General features: G+C 51.3%; 4 protein-coding genes and 2 pseudogenes across 4 annotated transcripts; 3 read left to right on the top strand and 3 right to left on the bottom strand.

Moving 5' to 3' along the window:
• Positions 1–656: 656 nt before the first annotated feature.
• Positions 657–1,280, bottom strand: SAPIO_CDS2561 (annotated as a pseudogene; the record flags this gene model as incomplete).
• Positions 1,281–4,300: 3,020 nt separating this feature from the next.
• SAPIO_CDS2560 (Thiamine thiazole synthase) lies at positions 4,301–5,406 on the top strand (the record flags this gene model as incomplete). Its single annotated transcript, XM_016785547.1, has 3 exons — positions 4,301–4,991; positions 5,061–5,246; positions 5,312–5,406. The coding sequence occupies 3 exons, from the start codon at positions 4,301–4,303 to the stop codon at positions 5,404–5,406; spliced, it is 972 nt and encodes a 323-aa protein (XP_016644923.1).
• Positions 5,407–6,111: 705 nt separating this feature from the next.
• SAPIO_CDS2559 (uncharacterized protein) lies at positions 6,112–8,028 on the bottom strand (the record flags this gene model as incomplete). Its single annotated transcript, XM_016785546.1, has 2 exons — positions 6,112–7,226; positions 7,491–8,028. 2 exons carry the CDS (start codon positions 8,026–8,028, stop codon positions 6,112–6,114), a joined length of 1,653 nt encoding a protein of 550 aa, XP_016644922.1.
• Positions 8,029–9,339: 1,311 nt separating this feature from the next.
• Positions 9,340–10,374, top strand: SAPIO_CDS2558 (annotated as a pseudogene; the record flags this gene model as incomplete).
• A 714-nt stretch (positions 10,375–11,088) lies between these two features.
• On the top strand, positions 11,089–12,750 carry SAPIO_CDS2557 (uncharacterized protein; the record flags this gene model as incomplete). The annotated part of the gene is made up of 3 exons (XM_016785545.1): positions 11,089–11,788; positions 11,844–11,924; positions 12,296–12,750. The coding sequence occupies 3 exons, from the start codon at positions 11,089–11,091 to the stop codon at positions 12,748–12,750; spliced, it is 1,236 nt and encodes a 411-aa protein (XP_016644921.1).
• A 3,529-nt stretch (positions 12,751–16,279) lies between these two features.
• SAPIO_CDS2556 (Uncharacterized protein) lies at positions 16,280–17,687 on the bottom strand (the record flags this gene model as incomplete). The annotated part of the gene is made up of 3 exons (XM_016785544.1): positions 16,280–17,344; positions 17,430–17,471; positions 17,553–17,687. The coding sequence occupies 3 exons, from the start codon at positions 17,685–17,687 to the stop codon at positions 16,280–16,282; spliced, it is 1,242 nt and encodes a 413-aa protein (XP_016644920.1).
• Positions 17,688–18,280: the final 593 nt, after the last annotated feature.

The following is an 18,280-nucleotide window of genomic DNA, read 5'->3' as shown; positions in this document are numbered from 1 at the left end:
GACAATGACCAGTGTTGTCTGTAAAAATCAAAGAGAGACGGGGCTGGGCGGTGATGTATTCTTTCCATATGGCTGCTTATTTCTTTTTCGATCCCTTGGCGTGAGCATAGCCTTTTTTGCCGCCTGGGATGGGAAGGGAATCTTGGGGGGAGGTCAGAGTCAGGGAGTGTTCTTCTCTTCTTTTTACAAGAGGGTTTGACTTCTAGACTGGATGCCCACTCTTTACCGACGGACCATCCCACGTCGGAAACTTCTCATCGGTTGCTGCTGGAAGCTCTTGTGTTTACCCAGTTTATTGCCTCTGGGAGTTGGGCGTTATTGTGCCTCATATACTGTCGTCACTTGTCGTTTCAAACTTGTCAAGATGATTGGATATGCAATGAACTTATGACGAACGAATTGATTCCTGTACATAATGCATAATGGAAATGGCATAAGATTAAAAAGGCCAGCGCGAGGACAGGGATAGCCATGCCATGTGAGTCTAGGGTGGTTGTTGAAATTAATCAATCTTAGATGAAACTGCGAACTTAGCTTTCGAACTGGTTCAACCGCCACACAAGAGCGTATAGACCAGCGAGGAGAATAGAACAATACACAAGTACATATACACACAAAACGTACTAACCCCCCTTCAAAACCATGCCTCATCCCAACTAACAGCTCGCCTGACCTGTAATGCTCAACGTAACATCATCAGCAGTGACAACTCCCTCTTGCGACGAGTCCCCCGCCGTAAGAAGAACCCTATTCCTCACCACGAAGCTAATATCCCTCTGCTGTTGACTCACGACCGAAACCCTCGCAGCAACGACGTCGTTCCTAGTATAAACATCCCCATCAACCCACTGCGCGCCACTCAACACCGTCGACGAGGGATTCCCATTCGTAAGGCTGCCCGGCGACAAGTTGTACGTTGAGGCCACCACGCCCGAGACGCCCTGCTGCAGGATGGCGAACCCGTGGTAGGTGGTGGTCAGCGAGGCAGTGGTGCACCCGACAGGGTACCGAAGGGTGACGAAGAGCTCGCAGTGTTTTTCGCGATCGGGCCCCGGGACGCCCGGGCCGACGGCGGATTGGTAGGTGTCGAAGCCAAGGGTTAGGACGGTGCCGGCTTCGTTGATGGAAGAGGAGTAGGTCCCTGAGGGGCAGCCATCACCGGTGGTGGTGATTGCCGTGATACGGACTTGAGAGTCGGATTGGCGGGGGGTGAGGGGTGCCGGTGAGGCGAGAGTAAGGAGGGGGAGGAAGAGGGAGACGAGGCTTGTGATGGGCTTCATCGCGTTTTGTGTTTCTTTTGATGGGTTGGTGAGGTAGTGCTCTTTGGAAACCTGTGTGGATAGAGATAGCTTGGAAGAGATTCTGGGGAATCGTGATAATCAAGGTGGGATATGAGTGATAACTTCGTCGAGGCAGGACTGGGCTTTATAGACGAGCAGCAGAGTACGACAAGAAGTCTCTAGCCTCTCATCTTGCGGGCATGTCAGGGGCATCTACGTAGAGCGTAGGAACAATCCGTTCTGCTTTTCCACGCCGTCCATTTCCACGATCTCAAGCTCCTCTCTATGCACTGTCACCATCACTGCAGCCCTCCCTTTAACCTCACAAGAAATACTACCTCGAGCGGGAAAAGGCATCTGTGAGATTTCAATAGTTCCAGACGGCTCGGCGATGTAAGTTGACGAAAACGAATTGGGTTGCGCACTGGCGCTCAGGACATCTTTTTCTTTTTCTTTCTTTCGCAACGCGAAGAGGCCTTGGTGGCTTTCAGCATGACGTCAAGGAGCTATGCACGAGATGTCCCGGGAAATAATTTATCCTCTTTCGGTATGGGAGGGATGCAGTTTCTAGCGTTGAGCCAGTAAATCGGGTCGCGCTGAGTCCGCCGCATTGGACGGGGAGGCTTTCAACGCGTGAGTGCGGTACACTAAGCCCGGCATCTCGTTTGCCCGAACTGAGAGTTCAGACGAGGTGGGTTAAAATGAGGCCGTGCCGCAGGTCAATTGGCTCCGATGGAGCAGCACGGAGGTTGTCCTGATCCTCAAGGTGGCGATGGGAGATAGTCTTTCCCATGATGACAAGACGCTTCGCTCGGATCTTGGATGGTTTCTTCCGGAGAAAGTCGAGTAGTCTATTTTTGCTTAGGGTGGGAGCGGAGAGCTGTGCGGATGCAGTGTTGCCTGCAACTGAAGCCGTCGTTGCAATGGTGAAGGTTGAGATTTGGAGTGACGATGGGCGCTGACTGAGGACGCATCTTTAAGGGGAAGGTACGAGCGGGCAAGGTAGCATCGACAATAAGTAAATGAAGGTGGGATAAGGATGAGTATTTGAGCTCTAGCTATTTCCTTCTAACGTGGGTATTTTCGAGCAGACTATTTGCTACTTAAAATTCAACGTTAAGGTTGTCTTCATGGTTGCAGAACCCGTGAAGGAATGAATCTGCGTCGATCCTGGGCCCGGCCGTTAGGGTTACGGTTCGTCTCGAGCTATCGCTCTCTGGAACTTCATCTAATTCAATCTCTACAGGGCTGGCATCAATACCCTAGTTCCCCTCTAAGGGAGAGCCGCTCGGCTCTTCACCAGGTTTTCTTCATTTCCCCCCTTTCTCAATTCCTGGTAACGCCAGAGCGGGACGTGCTAATCCTGTTCATCAGAATCGGCACGCAGATTCTTGGCATTCGAGGTCATCACAACCATGGACAGAACTTGTTCGGTCTGCTCGGAAGTGGTTGCATCAAATACAACAGCGGGCTACAACCGGAAGGACTCGAGAGAGCACTAACTTTCGTACACCTAAGAATACCAAGACACGGGACGATTCATCAGGCTTCGCTGGCGCTATTCCAAGTTGGTGAGCAATAAAATATGCAGCCGAGAGATCTTCCCCTCTCTTGACCCAAGAAACCACAACCCCTAGTCCTACCGCAGATTAGGCCTGACATGAAGAAGGTTCAGGAGGTTGAGGATGAATTGAACCACGAAGCAATACATGAACGGAGTCAACGGGCTCTCTCCATCTCGATCTCTCAAAACCGAGTAACAACGCAACGCCTTCCTGTCTACCGTATTTCCAGATCTCTTCTGACTGGCGTCTCTGATCTCACGATGGAGTAGTCATGAGTCACCGATATTAGTGTTACTAACTAACTGCTGGATCCAGCATCGTGCAGATCTTTCTTCTTTCCCCGTTCTATGCCGCCGAACTCGGAGCATCACCGATCCACTCCACCCGGTGCTCCCGCCGATTCACTCCGATCAGATCAGTCGTCACCGATAAACACCAATACCAAGTGATCACTACACCACTTCTTCATGGATGGCCCAGGATGGGTAGTGTAAACTTTATATTAAATGCCGCTTTCTTCCCCGCTTTCAACGGTTGCTCAAGAGCAAGTTTTCCCCTCGGCCATCGACGGCCAGGAGCGGCCAAGGGCGGAGAGATGTGGACCGCGAGTGGTCGTTCACGCTTTATTACGAATTGGCTCACAACTGAAGGGTTCCAATGTCCAATGGTGATGTCCAGAGATGAGGGGGCGACGGAGCTACGATATGACGTGCGTCGGTGTGGGGTTCTTTCCTTATCTCTTTTCTTCACTATTTTTTCCTCCTCGGGATTTTGCGTGATTTGATTGTGGGAGTCGTAGTATAAATAGGAAGTGGAACCTCCGTTGTGGTAGGGTTTGAAGTGTTTACTCTTCTTTTGTCAACGCAGTAGACATTCAATCAATTGATCCTCGCGATTCTCTTCCGCCTTTCGGTCGTCGATCCAAGAAAACGCAACGCTTGACACTTACTGTACTCTAAGCCCCCAGAGTCGTTACCAGCTCCTCACAATGGGCGGGTAACGACAAAAGGTTCTCATGTGTAGAAACACTAACCAGTTTTCCTAGGTCCCACAAAACGGTATATCCCGTCCACGACAACGTTGTTTTTCTCAGCCATGGATTCCTTCGGTGGTGAACTATCCGTCATGGTCAAGATGTCTTCAGGTAACTGTGTGATAAGTCATGCGTGAGCCGGTGCCTGTCCCTACGTTTCCTTCCTTGGCTTGTGCTGTCGTCCATCCATCCTCCCGAGCCCTTCTCAAGTTGAGAAATCACTCGGGAGCCCGACGAGAAGGACAAGGCTGGAAGCGTAGGGATATGGCTGAGATTATACGGCCCTGAACTTGATCTGGATAATACCAGCGAAAGGATCATGCATTCCTCCTCCTCCCCTTTCCCCCAACATAAGAACAGCACCTAACTCCCACAGGTTTAACGTGAAATAAAACATCGCCAATTATTCTTCAGCTTCAATAATGGCTCCCCACGCTTCCACTGGCTCTTTCTCGGAATCCGAGTACACAGTCCCCGTCTTCGCCAAGAAGCAAGTTGCCTCCTCCCCTGATGCAACCCTCACCAAGCCCGTCACCGACATGATGGGCAACTGGGACACCTTCACCTTCGCCCCCATCCGCGAATCCCAGGTCTCCCGCGCCATGACCCGCCGCTACTTCGCCGACCTCGACGCCTACGCCGAATCCGACATCGTCATCATTGGCGCCGGATCCTGCGGCCTCTCCGCCGCCTACACCCTCGGCACCCTCCGCCCGGACCTGCGCATCGCCATCATCGAGGCCGGTGTTGCTCCGGGAGGCGGTGCCTGGTTGGGCGGCCAGCTCTTCTCAGCCATGATTATGCGGAAGCCCGCTGATGTCTTTTTGGCCGAGCTGGGTGTTCCGTTTGAGGATGAGGGCGATTATGTTGTTGTGAAGCATGCGGCGCTTTTCACTTCGACGGTGTTGAGCAAGGTGCTTGCGTTGCCGAATGTCAAGCTTTTTAATGCTACGGCTGTGGAGGATTTGATTACGAGGCCCGAGGAGGATGGCGTGAGGATTGCGGGTGTCGTTACCAATTGGACTTTGGTTTCCATGCATCATGATGACCAGAGCTGCATGGATCCGAACACGATTAACGCGCCTGTTGTAATTTCTACCACTGGTCATGATGGTGAGTTCTTTCGTTCTTTCTACTTTTGTGGGTTTGAGATTAGGGACTGACGGCCTCTTCTTCTTCTAGGCCCCATGGGCGCATTCTCCGTCAAGCGCCTCGTCAGCATGCAGCGCGTCGAAAAGCTCGGCGGCATGCGCGGTCTTGACATGGCTCGCGCCGAGGATGCCATCGTCAAGGGCACTCGTGAGATTGTCCCCGGTTTGATTGTCGGAGGCATGGAGCTCTCCGAGATGGACGGCTCGAACCGCATGGGTGAGTTCATTCTCCGTCTCTCTCTTTTCCACGGTCCATTGGCTGATGGGAGTTGTATGCAATAGGTCCTACCTTTGGTGCTATGGCTTTGAGCGGTGTCAAGGCTGCCGAGGAGGCTCTCAAGGTGTTTGACCTTCGCAAGAAGCAGAACCGCGTCTAGATGTTGGGATGACAGAAATGTCAGCTCGACTTCGTGTTTGGCTCGACGGGTTAGGGATCGGTGTTCGAACACAAGATAAAAAAAATTAAAAAGAATAAAAACAAAAACAGGGAACCAGATTGATCTTGCTCAAGGAAACGAATTTGCTTCTGGGAACGAACTCGAGTTTGATATACAGATTGTCATAGTCAGACTGCACTGACAGGGCCATACATGAGCCCAACGAATGAATACAACATGAAAATCCATGGAGGAACTTGACTCTCTAAGAGAATGACAGTTGATTTGAGCCCGATACTTGTGACGTAGAAATAAGCCCGTTAAGCCGGGTCTCGATTAGAAAGGAGGATTTTGCTGTTCTCATATCAACAAAGACCAAAAGTCTAGTGCACACCCATACCGCGCGGCAGAGCATTTTTCAAATCCACAGCCGTCAACCTATAATGCATTACCCCTTGACATGAAGTGAAGAAGAAACACAGGATAAAAAGCGACAAAAGAGAAAAACAGGAAGAGAAGAAAAAAAAAAAGAAAAAAAAAAAGAAAAAAAGAAACCCAACGCCTAGTCCTTCCATGTCCCTTCCTCGTACCGTTTCCCTCCCTCGTAATCTATCAATACAAATCACACGCGCCCTAATCAACCAGCCCGTTGAACAGAAGAAAAAAAGAGGGAAAACAAGGACAAGAAAAAGAAGAGAAACTCCTTCAACTCCTCCTCGCTCGCTTCTGGGCACCGCCTCCACGTCCACCTCGCCGGCCACCGGGGCCCCTCTTCTTCGAATTCGACTTCGCGGCAATAACCTTATCGCGACCGCCCTTCTTCTCCCAATACTCAGCCACGGCATCAGGAGCCGACTCGATAACATTAGCCTCTGGCTCCCAAGTGGCCTGGGGCGAACCAACCCACGAAACTTGCAGATCGACCTTATTGGTGCTGCTCGACACGCGGTGCTGCTTCACGTGGGAAATATACCACAGATCCGAGTCCTCCATCTGTCCCTCTCGACCGCCCTCAACGCGGCGCCAGTAGGCGAAGAGAGCGCGGGGCGCGTCGCGGTGGATGACATCCTCGGGCTCCCAGGTCTCGGTGTCCTCATCATTTTCGCCCTCGGGGAGGTCCCAGCGGACGAGGAGCTCGAAGAGGTTGGGGTCGTCTGGAGACGGGCGGTGGTCGAGGATGGTGTCAATGTTGAAGCGGCGGGGGCCGGCATCTTGATCAGCGTTTCCCTTTTGGCTCGCGCCGGCTGTCGCCGTGGTAGTGGAGGTGATGATGGAGAGTTTTGTGCCGTTCGTCTTGACGACGGATGACTCTCCCTTCCCTTGGGTCGCCTCCTCGGCTTCCTCGTCAACGTCTAGAATGGGGCTCGAGTGCCGGAAAGTGCGCCGGACGGCCGAGCTGGGCGGGTTCTGGAGGGACGAGGAGCGCGCGCGACGCGTCGCGGATCGCGGGAGAGGTTGTGTCTTCACCTGAACCTGGGGGCTGAAGGGAGGGGACCAGACCGAAGGCTCGCCGTTTCCAGAGACGGGGCTCGAGGGTCGTTCCTGTCCTTCACCATCGGATTCCATCTGCTCGTCCTCGTCCTCATCCTCATACCCGTCACCTTCGACATCGATCTCAGCCTCAATCTCCCCATCTTCGCTCTCGGTTTCATCCTCGTCGCGGTTCTCGCCTTCTTCGTGGTACTCCTCCTCGGCGTCGCTGATGGAGAGCTGCGCCTGGATCTCATCTTCGGGGGACGCTTCCTCGTCAAAGTTGTTCTTGTCGTCGTCGTCGCCTACATCATATTCGTCCGCGACGGGGTCGAAAATGAGCGGTTTACCTGGACGAAGGGTAAAGTCAATTGGGCTCGCATCGGCGCTGAATATGTAGGACATTGTGGAGAAGAAATTGCGAGGACATGAGGGGAATGGGGGGAGTATTCGATGGGCAAGAGGTTGTTGAGCTCTTTTTTTTGCTGCTCCTGGGGATGATGGGAGTTTGGGAAACAATGGAGAGATGAAGTTGAAAGAAAAGGAGAGGATGGGTTTCTACTTTGACAAGCAATCAAGAAAGCAACAAGGAGAGGTGCAGGCGATTCACGAACCTTGGTCAACTATATCCACCTTCTTCTTTGTGGGAAGTGACGGCCGCGATACAATGGATGCCCCCATCGCGGTGGCAGTCGCCATTGAGTGTCTGGTCTTTGGGACCTGCGATGGTACGACAGTTATGCTCCTCCCCTTGTTCAGGGTCTCAGAGGTTGTAGATGACCCAGGTCGAGGGGGTCTTGGTTCCGACTGAGGCGCCCTCAATGCTGTGATGAAAGACTTCGGTTTCGGCGGCGTCGCGATGATGCTGTCTTCGGTCTTGGGCGGGTTGGGCGATGCTGTCGCGCTCGCACTAGAGGGCAGTGGACGGCGTTGCCTGACTCTCGATGGCGGAGATTGGGGCTGTTGGGGTTGGGAAAGGATTGGCGCCGGGTCTTGCTGTCGCGGCGGCGGTCGTTGTTGATTCTGCTGATGCTGGTTCGGGGTCGAGGATGGATTTCGATCCGAGAACCACCTCAGGGTTTTCTGGCGCAATCCTGGGGTTTGTTTGGGAGTGTTGGTCGTCGGAGAAGACGGCTGCGCGGTAGGAAACATGGCGTCTTTTTTTTTTTTTTTTGTGGTCTTCGATTTCTTCTTTCGCTCTGGTTGGATGGATGGATGGATGGTGTCACAAGGGATGCTTGCAGCTGCGCCACGGAAGACACGGGCGTGGGAGCATGGGAGTGGGTGATCACTGCTGGTGTTGGGAGACTGCCAAATTGTCAATGCAATGTGCAATGTGAAATGTGAAATGTGCAATTTGGAGATGGTAGATTGTGAATGGTGGATGATGGAAAGTAGAGGGAAGGTAGAAGGTATCAATGGGTCAATGGGGAGAATAGGTGGTGTGTTTGCTGGTTGAAGGAGCAATCAGAAACGAAACAATGGAAAAAAGACAACAGAAAAAGAAGAGAAAAAAAAAAAAAAAAAAAAAAAAAAAAAAAAAATGCTGATGCTGATCAAGTACTTTGTACAGGGGCCAGCAGCATCGGTAGGGGAGCTTGGGCCAAAGAGGGGAAGATCTGGCGATCAGAGGAAACAGCGCCTTGTAATACGAGGTACGAAGTACCTCTACTTCGTAGGTCCTCGTGCAATACCGATCCGGGTTTAGACTTCGCAGAAATGAAGATACACAGCAGTAAAACTAAAAGCAAATGAAAAGGAAAATTAGAGGTTACAGTAGGTCAACCGAGCTGGGTAGAGCGGATTGTTTTGATATCTTTCAATGTTGAAGCAGAATTGATGAACCGCGCAAGGCTTGTCTTGTCTGGCTGGCTTGTAGCAATTTCGTGGAGCCTGTCGGTGTATATTGTACAAGTAGAGCAGCCTCAACTGTTAAGTAACATTCTGTCGTTACACGCGATTTCGACGCGACTTGACTGTGCAGGACGAAGTATTTCAAGGCTCTAAAGCACACCTTGATACCGTCATTTCCAGCAGCGTTTACTACAATGCTGTAGATAATAGAGTGTATATGCTGGATACTTAACTTAGACTCCCCATTACTTTTGCCGTCCCCTGCGCTTTCTCTATTGGAGCTACTTTACTTATTCTCTAGCGAGCGCGAAGGAGACAATGGGAAGCAGCTTGGAGAAGGAAGTAGCCGGGCAGTGTTTACCTAATAGCTTCCAACAAGGACTTGTGGACTTCCAGTTGGAAAGAGCAACAGACTTGGGTCGTTTACTAATAATATACCGAGGTGAGGCGTTCCGATTGTCATTGTTGCCTTCCACTTCTCATGGCGCATAATGATGCCTCGTGACATCATCATCTTGGCTCGAACGGCTGCGCGGACACATCTTTCGACCTCTTCACATTACATTTCCGCATCAATCCCCTCTACATGAACAGTGTGTTCCGGCTTCGATGCCCACCAACAGCGGAGATACGGCGACGGCGGCCCAAGAGAAAGAAGAATCCTACCGTCTAGGCTGGATCGAAAGCTGGGTTACCGGCATAAGCTCCGAGACGTTCGCATCGTCGAAGATGCGACTGCCTCTGAGGAAAAGGCAAAGGACCACAAGGGGGACCTCACCGGGACCCAGCACGGTGGAGTCAGGCATTTCTCCATCTCCATGGGGAGCGTACTGTGAAGCAAGCACGACAGCAACAAACCCAGCTTTTTACGATTTCATGCCAGTAAACCCCGGCGAAATCAGCAACGGACCCCAAGCCCTCGAAGCGTCGCAGGAAAGTTTGGACTTTGTGAAAGAACACGTACCAACGTTCGTGACTTCTCTCGAAGAGATCATAGGCTATACGAACCAGACGCGAGCATGCGTCCCAGGGGACGCGAGGGACAAGACCGACGCTCCCATCCCAGAGCATGATTTTCAAAGCGAAGACGAGGAGCTATCATTGGCGGACCTGGAGTACGAGCTGCGGGAGATTCAGAACATTATTCGCAACACAACGCACTGCCGGGTGAACGGCGTAAACGAATCCACCTGGAATGCCAGAGTCCACGCGAAGATATTCGACATAGCGGCACGCAACTCGAAGAATGTCGGTGTATATAGTCTCGGCTCCGTGGTGGTTCCTGACGCCTGGCGACCAAGGATTTCACGGCCACGGACACTCAGCGGTAGACAAACCGATACAACGCTAGAGGGTGGGTCTGAACAGTCTCGAAGTCCGGTCACGGCGCTATCAGGCCCGCGTATTGTGGATTTTGTAGATTTCCTTCTGTATCTTGAGGACTCAAAACGGACCGAGAGGATCATAGAGTTGCTAAAGAAGGAGTCCCTTCGGCATCGCACTGCCAACCATTTTGACGAGAATGCGCTCGCCTTGTTCCCCGCTGGAGTTTTTGTGAGGACCAAAGGCCCCAAGGGAACAAAACAGATGAGGAGCTGGATTAGCAGTTGGCACATACGCATGTCGTCTTTCTTCACTGGGTGACCTGAGGATGATGAGTGGCCTGTTTTGCCGACAATACACGTATATGAGGGTATCTGGGAGCTGGAAATCGCCAAGTATGTGTCGGATACTCCCGATGTTCGCATGGCTCCTCGGTTTCTTATCGGACACACCCACACCCTGCCCACTCCGCTTCGCCGAAGGCGGTAAATTCGGTTGGCTCCGGCAACGACCAGCGTACCAGAATCCTCCCTCCAGCGAGAAAGTCTTGTAAACCAAGCGCTTTACGCTTAATTCGACGGTCCAAGCAGCTGAGATTTAAGGAAACCCTTCCAAGCGTACCCAAGGGTGCTAGATCCGATTGTTTTGCAATATCTATCGTAGATTCGCCATTCGAATTATGTCCTCGTACCCGTGGTAGTCAATAGCTTCTCGCTCGAGATCCAGAGATTGCAGAACCCTGGACCAGTAGGGACACGGCCATCTGCGTGCTTAACAAGGAGTGCTGGGTCGGTCTCCACCAGAGGCTAGACGTCGACATCGACGTCGGTAGAAGCCGACTCCAAGGGAGCTGCACTTACCAAAGAATCGTCATCCCGGCGTTCCTTACCATGGGTCTATACCGTGGGGTTCTACGTCTATATAAACCCAGACTTATCCCCTGGGTGCCTGGCGTTGACCTATGTCGCAAGTTCACAACACAGAAAGCTCCATCGCCACTTTCAATAATTTGATACAAACAATTCCTCAGACGGCATGGCTTCATTGTTATATCTCGCCGGAGGCCTCCTCAGCCTTGCAACTCTTGGCGTCGCCAAGAAATGCACCTGCGGTGACTTCTCTGGACTGACCTTGCCGAACATCGAGGTTTTGTCATTGGACGTCGCTGTTAACCGTACCACCGTCGCCGAGTCTCCCGGAGGCCATTCGACCTCTGTACGTTTCTGTCAGGTCTCCATTCAGTACACCCATCCCGGCCAAAATGATGCGATAACAACCTGGATTGGTCTGCCCCTTCGTGAAGCTGAATGGAACGGCCGCTTCTTGATGGAGGGCGGCGGCGGATGGCAAGCCGGTTCCCCCCGAAACGTTCTTGGGCCAGTCTCAAACGGCTACACCTCGTCTTCTACGGACGGTGGCCTCAATACGACTGCCACGGCTGCCGAGTGGGGAATGGTTAGCGAAGGGAACGTGAACTGGCCAGCCATCATTGACTTCAGTAGCGTCGCATTGGACGAGGCCGCGAGACTGGGCAAGCTTGCCACCGAACTATACTTTGGGAAGGGGCTCGAGTATTCGTACTGGAGTGGGTGCTCAACGGGTGGACGTCGAGGACACATGATGGCCCAGAGATATCCGGAGAACTTCGACGGCATTGTGGCCGGATGTCCTGCGTTCAACTGGCATCGTTTTGTGATGGCAGAGGTCTGGCCCCCTCTTCTGGCACAATTCCTTGGTAAGTCATCTCTTTGAAGCAGACGAGAGGACGAGCACTGACGATGTGACTTTAGATACACGGCCACCTTCATGTGTGCTTGATGCTTTCACCGCCGCGGCAATTGAAGCATGCGATGAGCTTGACGGTGTTGGCAGTATGTGGCAACCTATGAAAGCGGAGGTCTGGAGATGCTCTTCTCCGATCAACGGGAAAGGATGACATCATCTCATACCCTGGGCGCTGCAATTTCGATGCTGCCTCTCCAGTCGGCAAAACTATCACTTGTATCGAGCCATCTAGCGAGGTAGTCATCACAGATAAGATGGCGGAGTTGGTGAACGGCATCTGGGAAGGCCCATCAGTGGTACGGCCTCACCCACGAGACCCCGCTCACTGGGCTATTGCCAACTACGTGCTCGACTGTGGATGACTGCACGCCTCGAATTTGGCCCGTTTCTGTCGATTGGATCCAAATCTACCTAGCCAAAAACACATCGTACGACCCTAATACGATGACCCGCGAAGATGTTGATCGGTTCTTCCTCCAAGGGGTGGACGAATATACATCCGTCATCGGAACCGACAACCCCGACCTAACTGGCCTCCGCAAAGCCGGCGGCAAGGTCCTCGCCTGGCACGGTTTGGCGGATACACTCATCTTCCCCAACGGCACGATCGACTACTACGAGCGAGTCGTGGAAGCCAATAAGAACGTAAGCGACTACTACCGCTTCTTCCTCGCGCCGGGAGTAGGGCATTGCAGTGGTGGTAGCGGGCCCAATCCCTCTGCTTATCTTCTCGACACCGTGAGGGCTTGGGTTGAGAATGGAATTGCCCCGGAGACACTTCCTGGTACTGGTGCCGCCGTCGCGGGGACGAATAAAACCGCAACTCGAACTCTGCAGTTGTGCCGGTACCCTAGTGTGTTGACATATGTCGGCGCGGATCCGAACGACAGTGCCTCTTTCACATGTGTGTAAGATCAACTGAATTCACAACTCGATTGGGATGCAGCCATCCGTGGATGATTCGTTAGATGCGACGAGATTTGAAAAGGTTGGAACAAGAGCTCAGATTTGCACCTAACACAGAGCCAAAGAGGGAAGCACCTATTACCAAAGTCAAGTTCAGAGAAAGTTCCATCTTGAATGTAAATAGTAGGCAATTCTATGAGATAATAGACTCCGCCCTGCTTTCGATGCTTCCAACGACGGATAATACATCTCGACCCTGCATTGGCACTTGTGCTTGTATCTTAGTGATGTTGAAGTCCTGGTTCGGTTCGAGCTTAAGAAAGGAGCCTAAAATCAACAAATGTATGCACAGCTTTCCCTAATCCCTAATGGCATAAAATTGATGCCTTTGCTAGATTGCGATGCCTGCCCGTCGATCAAGGGCTTCAAAAATCTTGCTTCATCGGCCTGTGAAGACGACATCTTGAAAGTGGTAACTAGCCCTTTCTTTATTATGATCGGATGGTGGTGCTGTCATTAGGAGGTCTTAAGAAGTGGGAGGGATAAAGGTCCATTTCGAAGGAGGTTGGTTGGTTGCCTCTTGTTCTAAATAATGTACCCTCTCTAATTCGACGCACTGGGAAACCTGCTTTTTGCCATTCACGTGTTCTCGACTGCCATCGACCTCTTTGAAGCATCGCTTGGGACATGACGAGCTGACCGATTTAAGGACTCAGAGCGGTAAGCTGTGGGAGGGAAGAAAAAACTATAGGATAACTTAAGGTAGTTAAAAAAGAGCCCCAGCTAGGACTAACGAGGAGTCCTATAGCCCAAACTGCATTCCGTGTCGATATCCCTCATCCTTCGATGGAGTGAACAAAACTACTCACAGCACTACGCCTTAGACGGGCAGTAAAAACATCCATCGAAGTTGATAGCGAGTCGTTAATTCTTCGTTCACTTCTTCCTAGATCTCAAAAAAAAAAAAAAAAAAAAAAAAAAAAAAAAAACACTAGAAACGCAGTTTATGTGTAGCTTATATTACGCGCCATTGATACCAGGTGATTTATCCTCATTTCATTAATGAATCTTGTGTGGCGGGAGGGATGGCTATTCATAGGTCTAGTGACGTGGTGTTTACCTTTGGACGGGGAGTCATAACTCCAGAGACGACTCCTCACGCAATAGCCTGAACCATAGGATTCCACAACCCTTCTAGCTCATATCAATCAGCACATTATCTGCTTTAGCATCGCCCCAGGTAATCCCTTGCTGGTGAAGATGGCTGATCGTTCGACTTATTTGGCCAGACCAGCGTTGTCGAAGCTCAGTTGAACTACTTAAAGCCAGCGCCCTAGACAGTACACCCCTCTTCTCGACCCACGGAAACAACATGCCGTAGATAACATTTACGTCACGGACAAGCCCATATAGCTGGCATATAAGTGCTTCAGCAGGTAACTCAGCCTTGATGATCTTCTCATGGGTAAATAGTTTGTTCCTTGCTAGCGTAGGCCCTAAATTTGAGCCAACTGGCTTAAAGAAGCAGACCATATCACTGCCATCGGGGGCTTTCACAATCACTTGTGTTGGGCGCCGAATTAGGACATGTTGAGGGTTGTCGTAGGAGAGGTCGACGTTAGCTGGGTGATACGATAGGGTCCAGCCGAGGCTAGCCACATAGTCGTCACCCATCCTGAGCTTAGGCATGGTCCACTCGCTGTCTTGGGTATCAAGTTGATATGGCTCGAGGACATCGTTCAGGTGAAAGATGGCGCAAATAAATATTGAAACAAGGTCGGGCGTCCAGTTTCTGATAGGAATAGAGGAGGAGCTGTGGCGAGCTCGTTGATCAAGGGTTCAAATTGTTTTGCCAACAAGTCGCGGGCATCTTCGATGTAGAAGTCGTCCGTTTCTTCGTCCTCGTGGCCAGCCCGTAAAGTCGTCAAACATTTCAAGTACTGCTTAGTCACCTCTGGAGAGCCATGGAACTGCCGTGGGTCAATCTGGCAGTAGAAAACCCACCCATTATTTGTTCGAATAATCAAGTGGCAGTCGTCTTCAGTTTCATGAGTTTGCCAGAGAGCGACATTGTAGTTTGGAAACATCGCCATGTTCGACGTGATGCCAAAAGGGTCAGGTTTGGTAGACGAAGAGTGGAAGGATCGAAATTCTAGGTGATGAGGGAAGTGATGGTTGGTGGTGAATTGGTGATCACCCCTGGGATCATCCCCGATCACCGAGGAAGAGCTTGGAAGAGAGCGTCTATAAAGTACGGAATCTACCATGGTCCATTAAACACTGAAAAGAACATTTGTCTAGCAGGCAGGGGGATATAGTATCCCGATTGGTCACTACGGTGGTCACGAGGAAAAAGCGGTATGGCATAGCAGGAAGAGAATCACTTAGACGGCCGGCACTGAGACTGGCGACCGGTCCGGACTCCGGACCGCTGCGACTCCACTGGTGGGCCAAGTCTCAGAGCCCATGATCCTGGTCCTCCGATTGGATCTGGCTCGCGACTGCGCATTGAAGCAGTGCTGGAGGAAACTCTCTTCGAGCTGTCCAATGACCTCTTCACTCGACCCGTGTGCCGAGGAGTGGGGCAGAGCCCTTTCAGTGTTGATCTTTGTGCAAGATGCCGCCTTAGTCTTCGAAACCAATGATAATAGAGCTGATGGAGGAAGAAAGAGAAGGGACAGATAGCCCTAGATTAAATCCAAGATTGCACGGAAGAGAGCACAGTCGGCAGGCTGGTTCCTTCTTCTTTGATTTTCATGCGGGCTCTAATTAGCCCGAAATTCTCCAATACCATTAACGAGACTTGTTTTCGGAGACAGAACTTCAACTGGTGTGTCGTCCATGAGCGTATGACGAATGAGGCTGGGGTCTGCGTGGAAAGTCCTCCGGACGATCTCCGGACGATGCTCCTGAGGACTTGGCGCGATGCAGAGAAGTACAATGCTGTTGTAATACCTTACTACCTACTGATGCTATTATCGACTGCACTAATTCATAAGCAAGACGGAAGCAGAGGCATATTGGGCAGAAGTGGAAATGCGATCAACGGAGAGGCAGGGTTTCGACGACGGTGACGATTATCTAGAAGCTGAGTGCGATGATGACCCCTGTGCGGCTGACGAATTCTGGGATGGCTCCATAAGCGGATAGCTTTGGATTAAGCACAATTGCCGTTGGTTGAGGATCATACTTATGCTCGGGGGTTTCCGGGGCAGGGGCGATGTTAGAGACCTTGATCGCCACTTAGACGCTTAATCCTCTATATATTCAAACTCTATGGAGATCTTCATGGCTATCGAAAATAACTTGTCCCTTATGGATAACGCCACAAAGAGTACTCTGAAAATGCGAAGAAGGCTCCTCAAAAGGTCGTACAATCTTGTCGGGCCAGTCCTTGGTGCGGCACGCGTGGTCCACTTCCACTCCGCCTTGCCACTGCCTGCATCGCATGCGCCGGTTAAATATCCGGCGTTGCACGCTCACGTTCTATCTTCCACAGAACTAATTTCATACTATTCGCCGTGTTAGTGCATTTTCAAATAAACAGAGCGGCTGATACTTGCCGTCGTAGTCCTTCTGCCACAATCCTTGGGTCCTGGGTATAGACCATTCTGTACCAACCCATTCCACCATGCTCCTCCTTAGGGTGTAAGAAGACGCCCCCGTCTAAAAGCCTCTGGGAGAGGTCAAACTCGGCATCTGCTGTACCTTGGATTAGGTAAGGAGACAGATCGACATATACGAAGAAGCCAGTATTAGCTGGGACAAAGTCTATCCCCAGATCCAGCAACCCTGCGGTCATAAATGCGTAGGCCTCTCCTATTTTGCGCCGGGAGGTAGCAAGAAACGTGTTGCACCAGTCTCGATCCTCCAACATAGCGTTGGCAATGGCTATAGAAGCACCCGAAGGATTATGGAAGCGAGCCGTCATCTGGATTACCTTCAATATGGAAGCATTTCGCGTCACAATGCAGCCGAGACGCAACCCAGCCGCTCCAAAGTCTTTGCTGAAGCCATAGGTCACGTGTAACAGTTTATCGTTAATAATTCCCGGCTCGATCGACAGGGCGGAAGTAAAAGGGGGAAGGTCGTCGCTGAAGACCGATGATCCATAGATTTCGTCGCTGATCAAATGAATTTGGTGCCTCTGACAAAACCTCATGATCTCCACAAGCGTCTTCCTGGGGTAGCAACGTCCGACTGGGTTGTTGGGATTGATGATGAGAAGGGCACGTATGTTTATTCCGGCGGCGCGAGAGTCGGCCAAGGTTTTCTCGAAAGCATCGACGACTCCCGGATCAAAAGCATTCTGCCAGGTTGTGTCGGCATAAATCATTCTCAGACCAGCCTTATTTCCAAAATCGAGTTCCAGCCGGCCGTAGACGGGTTTAGAAGTCAAGATGCCATCGTTGGGATCTCCTACTGCCCAGCCTAAGATTTCGTGCATGGCGGTTGCCGCCCCAGTTATCCGGATTTCGCTGCCATCTAGAGGTCGAGAAGGCTTGAAATGCTCATTTAGATGCTGGGCTAGAAGCACGGGCAGTCTCGTTCCACCAGCTGTGCTGTACCCATAAGTGAATGCAGCTTGAGATATTGAGACCTGGGAGCAGATATCAGAGCAAGCCAAACTTAGGAAACATTGATCCTACGACAAAATTTTGTTCCGTATGCGGATGCGGGCTCACCTTTTCACGAGTAAAGTCCTCTAGGTCCTGGTGGACGAGAGGCTACATAACAGCATGATCGATCAGTATATGTACTGTATCATAGTAGGCCTCGGAACGCACTTTGCCACCAGTCTAGCTTACATTCTCAGCAGTGGCAAAGCTTACTAGCCCGCCTGGGTTTCCATCAGGAGAATACGTCCCTCTCGGCGCCCATCGCCACGGCAAATCGAGGGCACGAACCAGCTCACTTGCCCGGTCGGAGATGGGTTCGGTCATCTTTGAAAGGTTCGTAAGGCAGTACACCTGGAATGAAGGAAGAGAGGCAGAATTTAGGCATTTAGGAGCAGCGAGTCGCAAAGTCTTTATTTGGTCAGCAGAACGCGAGAAATTGATCCTTCATTTTCTGCAAAGGGATAATGCTCTCGGGACTTCTTTAAAGGGATAATGCTCTCCAAAACGGATAATGCTGATCAACCACTCCGTACAGGGTTCCACACCCTTCTCGCGGCCCCCATTCGCCACCTCGGAAATTGGCCATAAGGGTTTCAATTGCCTTCAGATCGAGTGGGGACATAAGGTGCCAGGTAGACGTTTCGCACGAACTCGCTAATTACAGACTGCTTGGATCTTGCTAACTGCTGGCGACGGTGGGAAATGTCAGTAATTAACTGTTACAGAACGATGCTCTACCTACCTCTTTCCTAGCCGATCCGGCGGCCTGCTATGCATATCGACATTGCGTAAAACCCCCACAGAATATGGATGCGTGGATATATCCAAGATTACTTTGACAAATAACTTTACAAACAGTGACCAGTCACGTCTCGAAAATAGCGAGGCCTTGCTAACCAACGCCGTCTACTCAAAGG

Source organism: Scedosporium apiospermum (assembly GCF_000732125.1).
Source record: "Scedosporium apiospermum strain IHEM 14462 chromosome Unknown SEQ_SAPIO_0086, whole genome shotgun sequence".
NCBI classification, from domain to species: Eukaryota; Fungi; Ascomycota; class Sordariomycetes; order Microascales; family Microascaceae; genus Scedosporium; species Scedosporium apiospermum.
The sequence above is the reverse complement of the archived record's forward strand: the minus strand, read 5'-3'. Positions and strand labels throughout refer to the sequence as shown.